A 12,860-nucleotide genomic window follows, 5' to 3' on the forward strand; every position below is an offset into this window, starting at 1 on the left:
ATATTTTGTATGTACTTTAAGATACTCAACAGGGGTACAACATTTATGCTTGAATGATTATTTGGGGGAATATCACCCAGTCCATCTTAATACACTACTCCAAGGATGCTTGCAATGGAGAGGTTTCTGTCATTATGTGGACACTGACCGACTGTTTTTTTAACAAACTAATAACTTACTAATGACATGTAAGAGATGCTCATTCCAGGGAGGTGTGTTTTCCAAACCATGACTTCATGGGCCTTAAATTCTAAGGATGCTGGTAATTTCTATGCCTTCATCTCATGAAAACTGATACCAATACACCCTTACAAACAAACAAACAAAAAGGCTCATTGCTGTTTCAGGTGCAAGGCACCTGTTTGTAAGGCTTACGCAAAGCAAGGTTTTAATTTTTTGTGTTATGTCTTCAGGGATTTGAATCTCTATCCTTCACACTATTGGAGTTCATTGTGTTTCCTGTGACCAGAAGACAAGCTAAAGCAATTTCCATCTTTGCACGACTCTAATGAATTTAATAAGGTCATACAGTAGATAAGTGAGATTTAGGAGTGGTTGAGAGGGAGTCATTAAGAGAAGACCAAAAAATGACAGGGATAACTTTTAAAGTTGCAGGTATGTAAAAGAGTTTACTGTTTGTTACATGCAAGGAACAGTGGTGCTCAGTGACAGAAAGTAAAATGTGTGCTAGTCCAGGGCAGTCAGCAGACCATGGAAGAAACAAGGGGGTTATTGTATGATAATTTAACAGTTTTTTCTTTCTCTTGTTCTGTAGGGTCTGCCTGGAAATCCAGGGGAAAGAGGACCTCCTGGAAAACCAGTATGTAACTTCACTTCTTTGTTACATCTTCATTTTAACTCAGTTTCCACCTGTACAATTCACCTCAGAACTTAAGTGAATTTCCACTGCTGCTCTTCCTAGCCCCCACTAAAGAGTTATGATAGAAATATGAATATAACAATATGAAAATAACTGGATATCCTGTGTGTAAATAAAAGCCAAAATTTTGAAGGCACTGCCCTCAGCAAGACCTCACCTAAGATGTGATGAATTGCATTGATAATGTAGGACAGGACATATATGTGTTTGGCCTAGTGAGCCCTAGGCAGGGCAAGGAAAATCAATGAGAATTCATAAGTCTTTTCAGGAGAATTTAATGTACATTGATGTCTTTTAAAATTACCCGAGACAATGAATTTTCTTGTTCCACAGGGTTCCCCACCCCTGCTGTCTCCAGAGGACATCAATCTCCTAGTAAAGGTAATCAACCTTTGATCATGGAGGGAGTTTATCTGTATATTTTATTCAGACCTGACTAACTTTCTGAGATGGGAAAGTATCTGAGCTACAAGTGCAACAGGTGCCTTTAAACACTCTGTCAGAACTTGAAATTTGCAGGTTTCCTAATTGCACTGATACTGGGACACTAGACCACATGCTGGAGATCAAAATCCAATGCCTTTTGACCATCCACAGCAGTGAAATGACCTGCAAAGATCTTTGTACTATGGTGTATGTTATGAAAGCTCTGAGACTTTTTCAGCTCTTTCTGAGGCATGCATTCCCAAGGAGAAATAAACATTGTCCAGCTGTAACACCTAAACCAGAAAATGGAAAGCATTTAAATAAAATATCTGATATTTTACATGTACCTTCAACAGTGACTGGAGTAGGTTTGTGCTGTGGCTGAAAAGTCAGTTTCCATAGTGTTTCTAAAAGGATGCAGGTGATTAACCCCAGATGTACACCTGTTTCAAAAGTGATGGTCTGTCTGTCTGCTTTTACTTTCCATGTAGTAAGTTGTCTGGGAAATAGCATATAATAGGTGTTGACTGCAAAATCTTTACAGATTTACATGGGCTGAGTTGGGAGATTTTTTCAGAAGTCTTGGGACATGGCAATAAACCCTTTCTTATTGATTAAAAGAAACTAAAAAATTAGCTTTTATTATGAACCTCATTAACAAAAAGACCCATTCAAGATTGCTACTGTGAAATGCCTTCATTGAAGTGCTTTCTTTCTTATGGAGCCAAGTATTTTTCTGAATATTTCACTGCCTGGAATTGCTTGTGATTTCTGATCAGAGCAACAGCAAGAGACTGATTCTTGAGTACAGGGTGTCATTTTGATGTTCTTTTGTTTCCTTCCTTTGATTATGTTATGGCTAAACACACACATATGCCTTACATTTTCTTTATGTTTGGCATTTTTTCACTCCACACTTGGTACAGATCTATATAAAGCAGGACCTTGAAATCCCAGGTGAAATTAAGGCTTTGTTGTTCTTGGTGTTTTTCAAGCACTAGATACATATATAAGCATATAGATAGATAGATAGATAGATAGATAGATAAGCATGTAGGAACTGAGACTTAGAAAGACAATTTACCTCACAATTTTGCAATGGATCATTGGCAGAGTTGGCTATTGGAGCAAGGTCTTCTAACTCTCAGCCTAAAGATTTGTCTGTTGTGCTACGCTGACTCTTACAGGCAGGATTAACTCCCCTTTTGCTGAAGGGACTTTACCTTTGAAATGGAAATGTCATGCCCATGGTATTTCATTTCCTGAGGATAGTAGAAGTGTAAAGACTACTGAGATGATTCTTCAAAGAGTTTTTGAAAGAGGGTGATGGTAATTCTCCAAGACAGAATTTTTCCAGGACACTGTGACATTCACTTGGTCTTCACGAACTCCATTGGATGTTCTCCTTGGCCATGCTAGCTGATGAATACAGTTTCCCTTGAAGAACACCCTTTCTGACATTGTGCTGCACCCAAGTTTTCTCTAGCAATCTGCCCTTTGAGCAGTAACCCAGCTCTTTCAGACCAGTGTATAAACCAGTATTATTGTAGCTTCAAAACAAGGTTGTTCTTTGTGGTCTTGCTTTGCATCTCTCTGAGCTCCACAGTAGGAAGAGCTTTCCCTTTGTTTCTTGACCATGGATGATCAGTTGGGACCTGTCCAACTAGAATTGATAGAAAATACCCCATAGGGGCATGTGTGAGCTCAGCTGCTGACCCTCACTCTGCTCCACACTGCTGTCACTTCAGTTCTGTAAGGCAAACTAACCCAGATCCTCCCCAACCTGGTCAAACTGCAAAGACGTATGCATTATACTGGCACCACACTGTGGCTTTTGTAGTCGGTCTCTGCAAGGTCTGCTAGGCACCTTCAGTCTGTTGCCAATTTTTCTCCATGTTGTCTCCTAGGACGTGTGCACTGAGTGCCCTCCTGGCCCACCAGGATTGCCAGGTATCCCAGGTTTCAAAGGTGATAAAGGTCTCCGAGGACCACCAGGTAGAGATGGCCAGGATGGGAAAATGGTAAGAGAGCTGGGGAAGTGAAAACACCTTGGATGTTGTATAAACTTGTTTTTCTTAGATTATTTTTAGACGGTTGATTTTGTTGTTGTTCTTTTGTTTTGTTTTTCAATCAACAACCTAGTGAATCTGCTTTAGATGTCTGTGGAGTCCACAGACTAAACTTCTGTTTACCTCTACCTCTTCTGCATTGCAGGGAGATGCTGGACCCAGGGGTCCTACAGGCCCACCCGGGCTGGATGGCCCCAAGGTTGGTTGGTTTTCTTCAGTTGTCTAATGAAAAATTGTTTGTGACTACTTAGTACGCAGTCTAAAGCAGGAACTTGGTGTCATCCATCTCTGTGTAAAGGGGTAGTTGGATGGGCTCTGTACTGGCAATGCACGGGCATGCCACATGGGCACAGGACTGCATAGCTCCCCCGTGAACACCGTTTCACTTAAATAATGTCTTCTACTGTCCCTTTGTTCACACCCAGACACACATACACAAGTGGAGGGCCTGATTCTTGATACTGAATTTCATTACATTGGTGTTTTGAGACAGACAAGGACTTGACACTAAGTTTCAGTTCAAATCTGGTAAGGAAGAAATTAAAGCCTCAGTGGTAGACACCCTGCATGTTTCTGTTCTCTTTAGATCCTGTATGCTTGCATCACATAAATTAAGGGTGACACAGTGGGCTGCTGGACTTCATATATATGATCTGCCATGGTGGTTTTATCCACAGACTCTGAGTGTTTCCTGAAACACGCTATAGGAAGAGCTGCTTGTTTCAGCTGTATGCTTCTGTCTAATGGACATATGCAAATATAAAACTTCCAATGTCTGAAGAATTCCAATAATGTCGCATTTCAGGCATTTCCCATGAAGAGGTCTGTCACCCTTCTGCTCACAGTGCCAGTGCCTGGTCACAATCAAAACCTTTTCAACTGCCTAATGTGAAATAAACCAAAACAAATCAATGGAGGGACACAGAAAGTGATTTCATGATGGACCACAGTTTCCTCCAGACTTCCTTGCATTACTGATCTACTGTCTAAAACAGCCACTGCTATTTTAACATCTTCGTATTTGCACTTATTAGGCTGCAGAACAAGCTAGTAGAGATTCATGAATTAATTTTATATCTTGCAATTAAAAGCCTGGTAGGGAGAGCAGCAGAGTCTCAAAAGTAAATACAGGGTTGATCAAAATGAAAGTCTGTTCCAGCGTAAAATTTGCAAAAGAATTAGTAACCCGTAAAGACAAAAACTGGCAGAAAAGCCAAGAAGCCTGAGACATATCAAGTCTACTGCTTTTTTGCATGCCAGGAGAAAGCAGAGATTTGGGATGAAAAATTGAATGTTTAGGTGAAATAACAGGACCAATTTTAAACTGTATATGTGGATAAAATAAAATCAAGAGTTTGATAAATAGTCTAACTTGCATTCAGTAAAAAAGCAGATTCACAGAATTCGCAAATGTTAAAAGACAAAATTGTAAGACCCCTAGGAAGGTGCAAACACAGTCTTTTTGACTCCTTTCTAAATACGTTAGAAGGTCCTTGCAATGAAAGACCCAAAGAGTTCTGCACTTTTGAAGATGTGGTACATTGTCCTTACCAACACTATCTGGACTAGTATTAGGTCTCTTTCCGAAATGGAGCAGTAGAACTGCAGGTCTTTGCACATGAGCAACTTCATGCCTTCTGGCTATAAGAATTAGGCATCTTTAAATTAATTGATAGCAGCCCTCCCTTCCCACTTATTTCTGAGCTCTCAAGGAGTAAACTAGAGTATTATTTCCACAGCCAGCAATTAATTAGAGTTCTATGCATTGTTCATAATTTGTTCTCCATCACCCCAGTGTTTTTCACTGTGTGAGGCTCACCTTACTTTAGGTCTTGATAACATAGATATTTACATTTGAGTTAGATGCCTCTGTTCTGTTCTCACTAGGACAGAAAGAGAGATAGAGAAAGGGGAGGGCATTTTCTGGATATGAATTTTCTGACTGCACCTTAGAAATGCCATTTTTATTGCTCCTGTCCCTGAAGGAAGAGATTACTAGCTCATACTGTGGGTGCCTTTGTTGGGTCAAATGATTCCTTACCAAGATCTGATTTAGTGGAGTTCCTAACAACCTGTCTGCTTTCTAAGGATGTGTAAATCTTCTTCATCTCCATGAGACTACAACATAAAAAAGCACTATGCTGGGTCTGCTCAAAAGCCATTCTTCACATATATTCCTGTCTCCAACATTGGTTATGAAAGTTTAGGGAAGAATTTAAGAGGAGGGCAAGCAGGACTCAGTCCTAATTTAAGGTTTGTGCTCAAATGTCCAAGTGCTATATGAAAAAGGTCAAAAAGCTGATAGGATACTGAATCTAAGTGACTTTCAATGGCTTTTATTTTTTATTATCAGGGTGCTAAAGGAGATCGTGGTATGACTGGGGATGCGGGAGAAAAAGGTGAACAGGTAAAAACAGAGTGTGCTTTCCAACAGTGCCATAGCTGTGATTGTTCCTTCATCAACAACTCCTATGATGTCTGTAGAGCAATACCCTTCTCAGAGGCAGAGGAGAAACATGGGAGCTCTTTATCACTGATAAACCTCAACTGGGCTATGCTAAAGAGTGAAACTGTAGCAGTCCTCCACAGGCTTCCATTTCCAATAAAAACGTTCCTGTATGATCTGTTTCCTCACCGCTAGATTGGATGCATTCAGTTCTCTACATCACCTAACCTTTAGTTATTTCCCCAGATAATGCCAAGAGTTGTTCTGGGACGTCAGGTGTCTCTGGGTTGAAAGAGCCAGTGTTTCAATTTGCCCAGGAAGATGAATGAAAATGGCCTCTTTTAGCAAGGGCTGAGATGCCACAAGACAGAGGAGAGTGATCTAAATTAGAGCAAAGTTTCATAGTTAATTTTGCCAAGGGCTGAGTCAATAGCTTAAGGTGCAAATCAGCACCTCTTCAATGAGATTTGTAGGGTATTTTAAACAGGTTTGGTTTCTGGCCTGATCTCCTGCCTTGTACAATTCCACAGTATTTGTTTTCCTCTTCCATTGGGATAGGCTGAAGTACACATTAGCAAAAGAACACCTTATATTTAACTACATTTATTCCTGAAGTGCATGCTTTGAAACCAAGGTTTTGCTTTAAAAAGCCATGTTTCTTTCTTTCCTTATAAGCAACTCTTTGTGTATTGTCTCATTTTGATGTTACTTTGTAATTTTCTGTCACCAGTTAACTTTTATACAACTAGGCATATGAATAATGCATAAAGTCCCTCTTTTCATTCTGCAGGGCCACCCTGGAATGCCTGGCTTCTCTGGGGCTCCTGGAAACCCTGGCCCACCTGTAAGTTCCTCTTTTGCAAAAATAGTCCCATATTTTCCTTACTAATAAAGGCTGTTGCAAGCTACCTGTGGAAGAAAGGACCGTTCCAGTCTGTCTGTGCATTGCGTTTGCATTTTCCAGTGGGTTCCCCAGTTGTGATAATTGATATTTAATACAGCGGCCACTTTTCACTGATTGCTTCAACTCACTCTGTGTATTGACACTAAGCTTCAGCCGCTCACTTTATACAGGACAATGATGATGAAACTCTTCCACAGAGATTACTTAGTAACATGCATAGGTATTTTCTTATTACGTGGAATAAATGGTCAGTTTAGAACCAGCAGATCTAAGAATATTTTAGTTCTCAACTTTACACAGTGGTATGAGCTTGGATTTTCTCCAGTTTTCAGATCTTGTGGGTTACTTTTGAATTAAGAGGCCTTTTACATGTGTCCCTATCCATCACAGTCCTTCTCATTCCTAGCTTTCATCTTTCCATGGATGCAATAATGCTTCTTTGTTTTTAAAAGGGGGTGACACTGCAGAAGCAGGGATGAAATAACTTGGCTCTTCTGCTTGTGATATCACTGCTTACATCCTCCAAGAATTACGGCTTTTCCTGACTGAAGGACTTTTCTTTCCAAATCACCTTTCTTTGCCCACAGTCATCACTACTCATAGTGCTGCTTATGGTGCAATTTGATTCTGCCATGCTGAGGGTGCACAGTTTTTGTCTCTTCTGGGGATCAGCACAGTTTCTTCAAAGCTGAATTTACTGAGTTGTACTGACTAAATGATAGGAAGTACCAGAAAAGAAGATTAGATTAATATTCTGTTTTCAGATGGTAGCAGTGCCTAAAGCATGCTGAATGCTTTGCCACTGGGACAACACGTGGGCCTGCTTTGTGGGTCATTTGTTGCTCTCGTGAGCATTATTTTAGGAGAAGCTAATAACACAGACACATTTACTGTGTCAGTATTAACCTCATACTGCCACAGCCACAGGGTTATTCCAGTAGGATTAAAACTCCTAAAATTGTCCTGTCAGACCCTCTGAATAGACTCCCAGTCAAAGGCAATGTGCAAAGTGAAACTGAGCCTGTCAAAGGAAAGTAAAATAGAATGTTCTCATATACATATATATATTTATTTTTTTTTCAAATATTGCTGACTTTTTCCTCTGTCTGCATTGACTTGTGGCTCCAGAAGTTTGCCTGCCAAAGAGTGTTCTTCAAACTGCTCCCATAATTTCTGTTCTTCAGAGTTATTTTTGTCACAAGATTGGCTTTCTTTCCTATTTGCCCCCTATTTTCAGAAGGAAGGACCAGGACAAAACACAAATATCTGACTATTTCTGGCTTTGGAGGCTGATTGAATGAAGAGGTTGGCACTGCTTTTCTGTGATGAATGAAGTGATGATGGAATGAATGCTGAACTGAGTGACTGAAGAAAACTTCATTGTTGTCAGCTGTGGTAGGGAGTATGTTGACAAGTGTACAAAACGTGTTAATCACTCACATTGTTTCTGCTTTATTTTGTTTAGGGACCAGATGGGCCACCAGGACCAATGGGACCAGCAGGAAACCCAGGAGAGATAGTAAGCTCTAAGCTGTGTGTTTCACCACCAGCTTCAACTATATTTAGATCTGTGAAATAAAACTGAGCTGGAACCCATGTAGTGCCCTTTGAAACCTCTCCAAAATATTCAGCCTGAATCAGCTCTACACCTGCAAGAAGGACAACCACAAATAACCCCAGATTAAACTATTCTTGCAGGTTTTTTTTACTCACCAAATGAAACTCTGAATTAGCCAGAGCATAAGCCAGTTCATGGGACCTCTAAGGAGGTTTTTGTACCTCTTACCTGTCTGTCCTTGCTGTTAACATCTCTTAGCCTCCAGAACAGGCTAACTGAATCTATTAGGTTGCTTCATGACCCAGGCTAACACTTGAACTGTGTGTGTGGTTTGTCAAAATGAAACCAGCGACCTTTTGAAGGCTGTCACAGCACAGACTGCTCAGATGCCAGGGCCTGAGACCGTTCCCTCACACCACTGAAAATACTATTAATAGTACAGATGTAACCTTCGAGAAGTCCATGAAGAACTTTGCTACTGCTGTTTCATTTGAAGGGTGTTCAGATGCTAATTTATGGTAATGCATCAGAAAACCCTGGAGAGATAGGTAATCTGATTGATGCTAACTTCAGGTTGAAAAGGAAAAAAATGAACCTTCCCTGGGTAATGCATGCTGTTGAGCTGAAACAGTTTAAGACTGTATAATTCTATGCTTAATTTCTAGAGCACTGTTTCCTAATGAGCAAGGTGCCTCTTGCAGATCCATTTCAACCTGAGCTTCACCATAAGTGAACAGTGTTGGTCTTTCTGATGACTGTTAAAAAATCAGTGAGGATTTATTTATTATTGTGAAAAGAAAACCCTCCAGTTTAAACTGTACGTAATTGAAGGAAACCTTGTACCCGGTGTGACACAGGCTATGACACCAGCTTCTCACAGCTGTCTCTTGTCAAACTCTACATTTGATAAATTTTCATCACCACAGTGTTTCTGCTTTCTTTCCAGGGTAAAGATGGCCCTCCAGGTCCACAGGGCCCACCAGGGTTGCCTGGTCTTCCAGTGAGTGCAATTCAGCTTCTTGTAATTCAATACATTAAACTGTTCATAAACACATAGGTGTGTAAAAGAAGTGACATTTTCGAGGTGCTTTGAAAGCTACACATAATCTGTAATTGTATCCACCATGTTGATGCCATGGTACAGGACAGTGTGAATGCTGTATTTGATCACTTGAAAGCTAAGTGTTAATTACCGAGGTGGATCAGATCTGTTGCTTATCTGACTGTCATTGTGCAGAGCACAAAAATCAAGTAGCTCCAGTGTAAGGGCACAAAAATTCATAGACTAGAATACTGTTTTTATCTGAATCCACAGCCAAAATAATTCCTTTGCATTGACCCAAGTTGAGGTGCATCTTGGGCACAGGCTCTTCTCTTCTGGAAAATGCATTAGTACAACATTTTAGGTTTTTTTAATCTGTCATAGAGACAGGACCAGAGCTATTTCTAGTATAAAATAGCCTAGCTAAATGAAGATAATAGTATTGTAATGATTTAAAACAGCTGTTTTTAGAATCTTGTTTTAAGATTAGTTGGAGCGCTCACCTTGCTGAAACTTAGACTTGACATAGTGGACAGGGAGACAGTTTATGCTGTTATAGCGGTGTAGCAAGGAGAGGTTTATGGCTGAGCTGTAGAAATAGGGTAGTTTTTGGAAGGTTAGACCAACTTAAGTATGATATGATGGACTCCATTCTTATACTCTATTTTGCATTTCATTTACAGGGAATTGCTGGGAATGACGGCAAAGATGGCAAGCCAGGATCTCTTGGGGAACCGGTAACGTAATTTAAAATTGTTTTGCTCAGGCAATCAGAGCTTGCACCCACATTTTGGTTTTGGAGCTGCCTATCTATGGACTACTTAGTGGGGGCAGAGAGCATGTTTATACATCTTTTTTTTAACACCAGAAGAACTATATCATCTTGAGCAATTAAGTCACACACTAGCAATCTTGAAAAGAAACTTGGTTCTTTAACTTTTACATCTATCATAAATTCACTAAAACTTAGTGTTTCAACTTTTACAGCAACAGTAAATATTGCAGAGAAAGAAGGTTGTCTTGTAACATTAAACCCAGTCAACCATTTTGTAGGTGGAAGATTATGAGGCACAAAAAGTTTAGAGGAGGTGTCTTTAAAGAAGCCTTTTCTGGATTGCTCTGTGACAGTTTTGTTGTCCAGAATTAGAGGTTAAAACACTGTAAAGGTGCACTAATCCAAAGTTGTAATCTGCCTTTGAAACTCAAAGGCTCCATTCATGATGGAACAGGCAAGGGTATGTATGGGAATGGGTGTCACTACTGTCCTCCTTGTATGCTCAGACTAAAGAAACTCTGGGCAACCACAGTTCTTAGTGTTGTTACATCTAAGGGAGAAGAGTGGTAAGTTTTCAACACCAGAGAGGTGGACCTGAAGCTTTAACTAAAATTAAGATTGTTTCCCACAGGGAAAGCCTGGAGAACCAGGGCTCCCAGGCCAGGAGGGTGCCAGAGGCTTACCGGTAGGTACTGCTGTGAAGGGTTCAATCAAGTCACTCTTCTGTACTGTAGCTGGGAAGCTTTTTTGGGCAGATGAGGTTTTTTTATTGATGCAAACATGTAACCAAAGGGCTGATGTGAATGAGAACAGTCATGGAATTGTGCCTAGATAAAGAAATAATCATCAAAAATCAAACACAGGTGTTTCCAAATCCCTCACACTTGGAAAAGTGTAGGTCCCTTACCTAGAAGATAAGGCACGAAACCTCATGACACCACTTTTACCAGAAGGCATAGTCACAGCTGTAGACCTTGTGTTCTCTTAGGTGTCCTCTGAAAGGACAGGGACAATGAAATTTAGTGTTAAACAGCCTAATGGCTGGCCACACCAGGAATACACACACTACAGTCTTGGTTTTGCAGACAAAGGAGGCATGGAAAGTTCTTTCTGTGAGGTAGCCCTTCCTAAACAGTTCCTGGACCACGGCAGCTCCATGCTGGCCCGTCCCCAGTATTCTAAAGGAAAATTGGGAAGGTTATTAAGTAAACATTCACACTAGAGTTTTCTTAGTGTTTCATGCATCAGGGTGATGTATAGTTACAGTTTTCATCCTCTTTTGTAGGGTTTCAAAGGACAGAGAGGAGATACAGGTCCCCCAGGCCCCCGGGTAAGTAACACGTACCTCATACATGTTCCTTTGGAGAAATATTGTGTGAATTGAAATTTCTGAGCCAATAGGTAAAACTGATGGCAGGTATGTGTTCAACATGGCTGTTTTCCACTACAATTCCATGGGCCATACCCGTGGCATGAAATCACAGCAGCCGTCTTCCTTCCCTCTGCTAAAGTTTTGATTCCAGGTAAGGTGAGGCAGCTGGTAGAGATGAGTCCCCTGATTCTCCCTCTGAGACAGCCCTTTGTGAGGAAGTTTCGAGGATGTCTCCATAACACATTCCTCTGGTACAAATGCTGACATACAAGATGAGTAATCCGACTGCATTTGTTGGACAAGTATCAGCTCTCCTCCAAATATGCTTAAGAAGCGCAAAATAAGTTCAGGAAAAAAACTTACAGAAATGAGAATAGAGATGTCTCTAACCCTTTGACTTAGTTGCCTGTGGATCATAAAACCCAAAACTCAAGTCCTGCATGAAAAGCTGGCCTCCTCTCTGTTCTGAGCAATACCGTCAAAAATATCCATGGTGTAGGAAGTGCAATACAAAACTCAATGTCCTTCTGCCTAATTCTTATTTTTTACAGAAAAATAAAACACTCTGTTTGCAGGAGCTTAGCTGAAAAAATGCAGTGCTGGGGTTCCTCATCTCTTCCCCATTACATTAGTTTCTGTACCATGAATAGGTTGGTGGTTTTCAATGACTGCACTATCAGTAGCAAATACTGCTGGAAAGCAGTGCATTGCCTTGTGCATCACTTACAGAAGATGCTTCTGAATTGTTTTCATAGCCTGCATGTCACATTTGATGAACAAGGCTCTTGTGGGATTTAAAAAAGTTTTCACTCAGCCCAGTACAATACTGTAGAATGCTCATGTCACTTATAGTGGTGTTACTGGTCTGTCTTTGACCTTAGTCTTATATCTCTTTCCTTTTTTTTTGCTGAATTGCAGGGGGAACCAGGTGTGACAGGTCCTGCTGGTCGCGAGGGGCCACCAGGAAAGGATGTAAGTGCAACATTTTGTGCAAAAACTAATGTCCTTCTCCCTGACAAATTAAGATTTTAATATACAGCGACCCTGACCCAAAACAGCTGCAGAAACTGCAATGAAAGGTGAATTACTTCAGGGAATGATTTGTGCAAAGATCATTAGGCTAGGAAAGAATTTGAGAGCCTTTGTCACTGCTCAGCTACTGACACTTAAACATCAGATATATCTTTGGAAGAGCAGAGGAAGCTGCATTGTTTGAATCCCAGGCTGTGCTGCGTACCCATGGACCTGCTGCTTTCTGCCACCCGTTTCCGAGCAGCGCTTCTTTCCACTGGTCCCACTGGGACAGGTTCTGTCACGCTTCTCCTGCGAAAGCTGTACCTTACTGCGTGCATAGCTCCACCAAAATCTGTGAAATACCTATGGAATAA

At 40.7% G+C, this 12,860-nt stretch overlaps 1 protein-coding gene across 1 annotated transcript in view; it reads left to right on the plus strand.

Annotated features, from left to right (window-relative positions):
- COL22A1 (collagen type XXII alpha 1 chain) overlaps positions 1 to 12,860 on the plus strand; it is a gene marked incomplete at both ends in the record, with an annotated part of 197,763 nt that overhangs the window by 171,194 nt on the left and 13,709 nt on the right. Inside the window, 12 exons of the mRNA XM_080339502.1 lie at positions 776 to 820; positions 1,214 to 1,261; positions 3,214 to 3,327; positions 3,521 to 3,574; positions 5,729 to 5,782; positions 6,612 to 6,665; positions 8,191 to 8,244; positions 9,230 to 9,283; positions 10,009 to 10,062; positions 10,732 to 10,785; positions 11,386 to 11,430; positions 12,391 to 12,444. Coding sequence (XP_080195628.1) covers positions 776 to 820; positions 1,214 to 1,261; positions 3,214 to 3,327; positions 3,521 to 3,574; positions 5,729 to 5,782; positions 6,612 to 6,665; positions 8,191 to 8,244; positions 9,230 to 9,283; positions 10,009 to 10,062; positions 10,732 to 10,785; positions 11,386 to 11,430; positions 12,391 to 12,444 — 684 coding nt within the window. The remainder of the gene's footprint in view (positions 1 to 775; positions 821 to 1,213; positions 1,262 to 3,213; positions 3,328 to 3,520; positions 3,575 to 5,728; positions 5,783 to 6,611; positions 6,666 to 8,190; positions 8,245 to 9,229; positions 9,284 to 10,008; positions 10,063 to 10,731; positions 10,786 to 11,385; positions 11,431 to 12,390; positions 12,445 to 12,860) is intronic.

Source organism: Nesoenas mayeri, assembly GCF_963082525.1.
Source record: "Nesoenas mayeri genome assembly, chromosome: 2".
Classification (NCBI taxonomy): Eukaryota; Metazoa; Chordata; class Aves; order Columbiformes; family Columbidae; genus Nesoenas; species Nesoenas mayeri.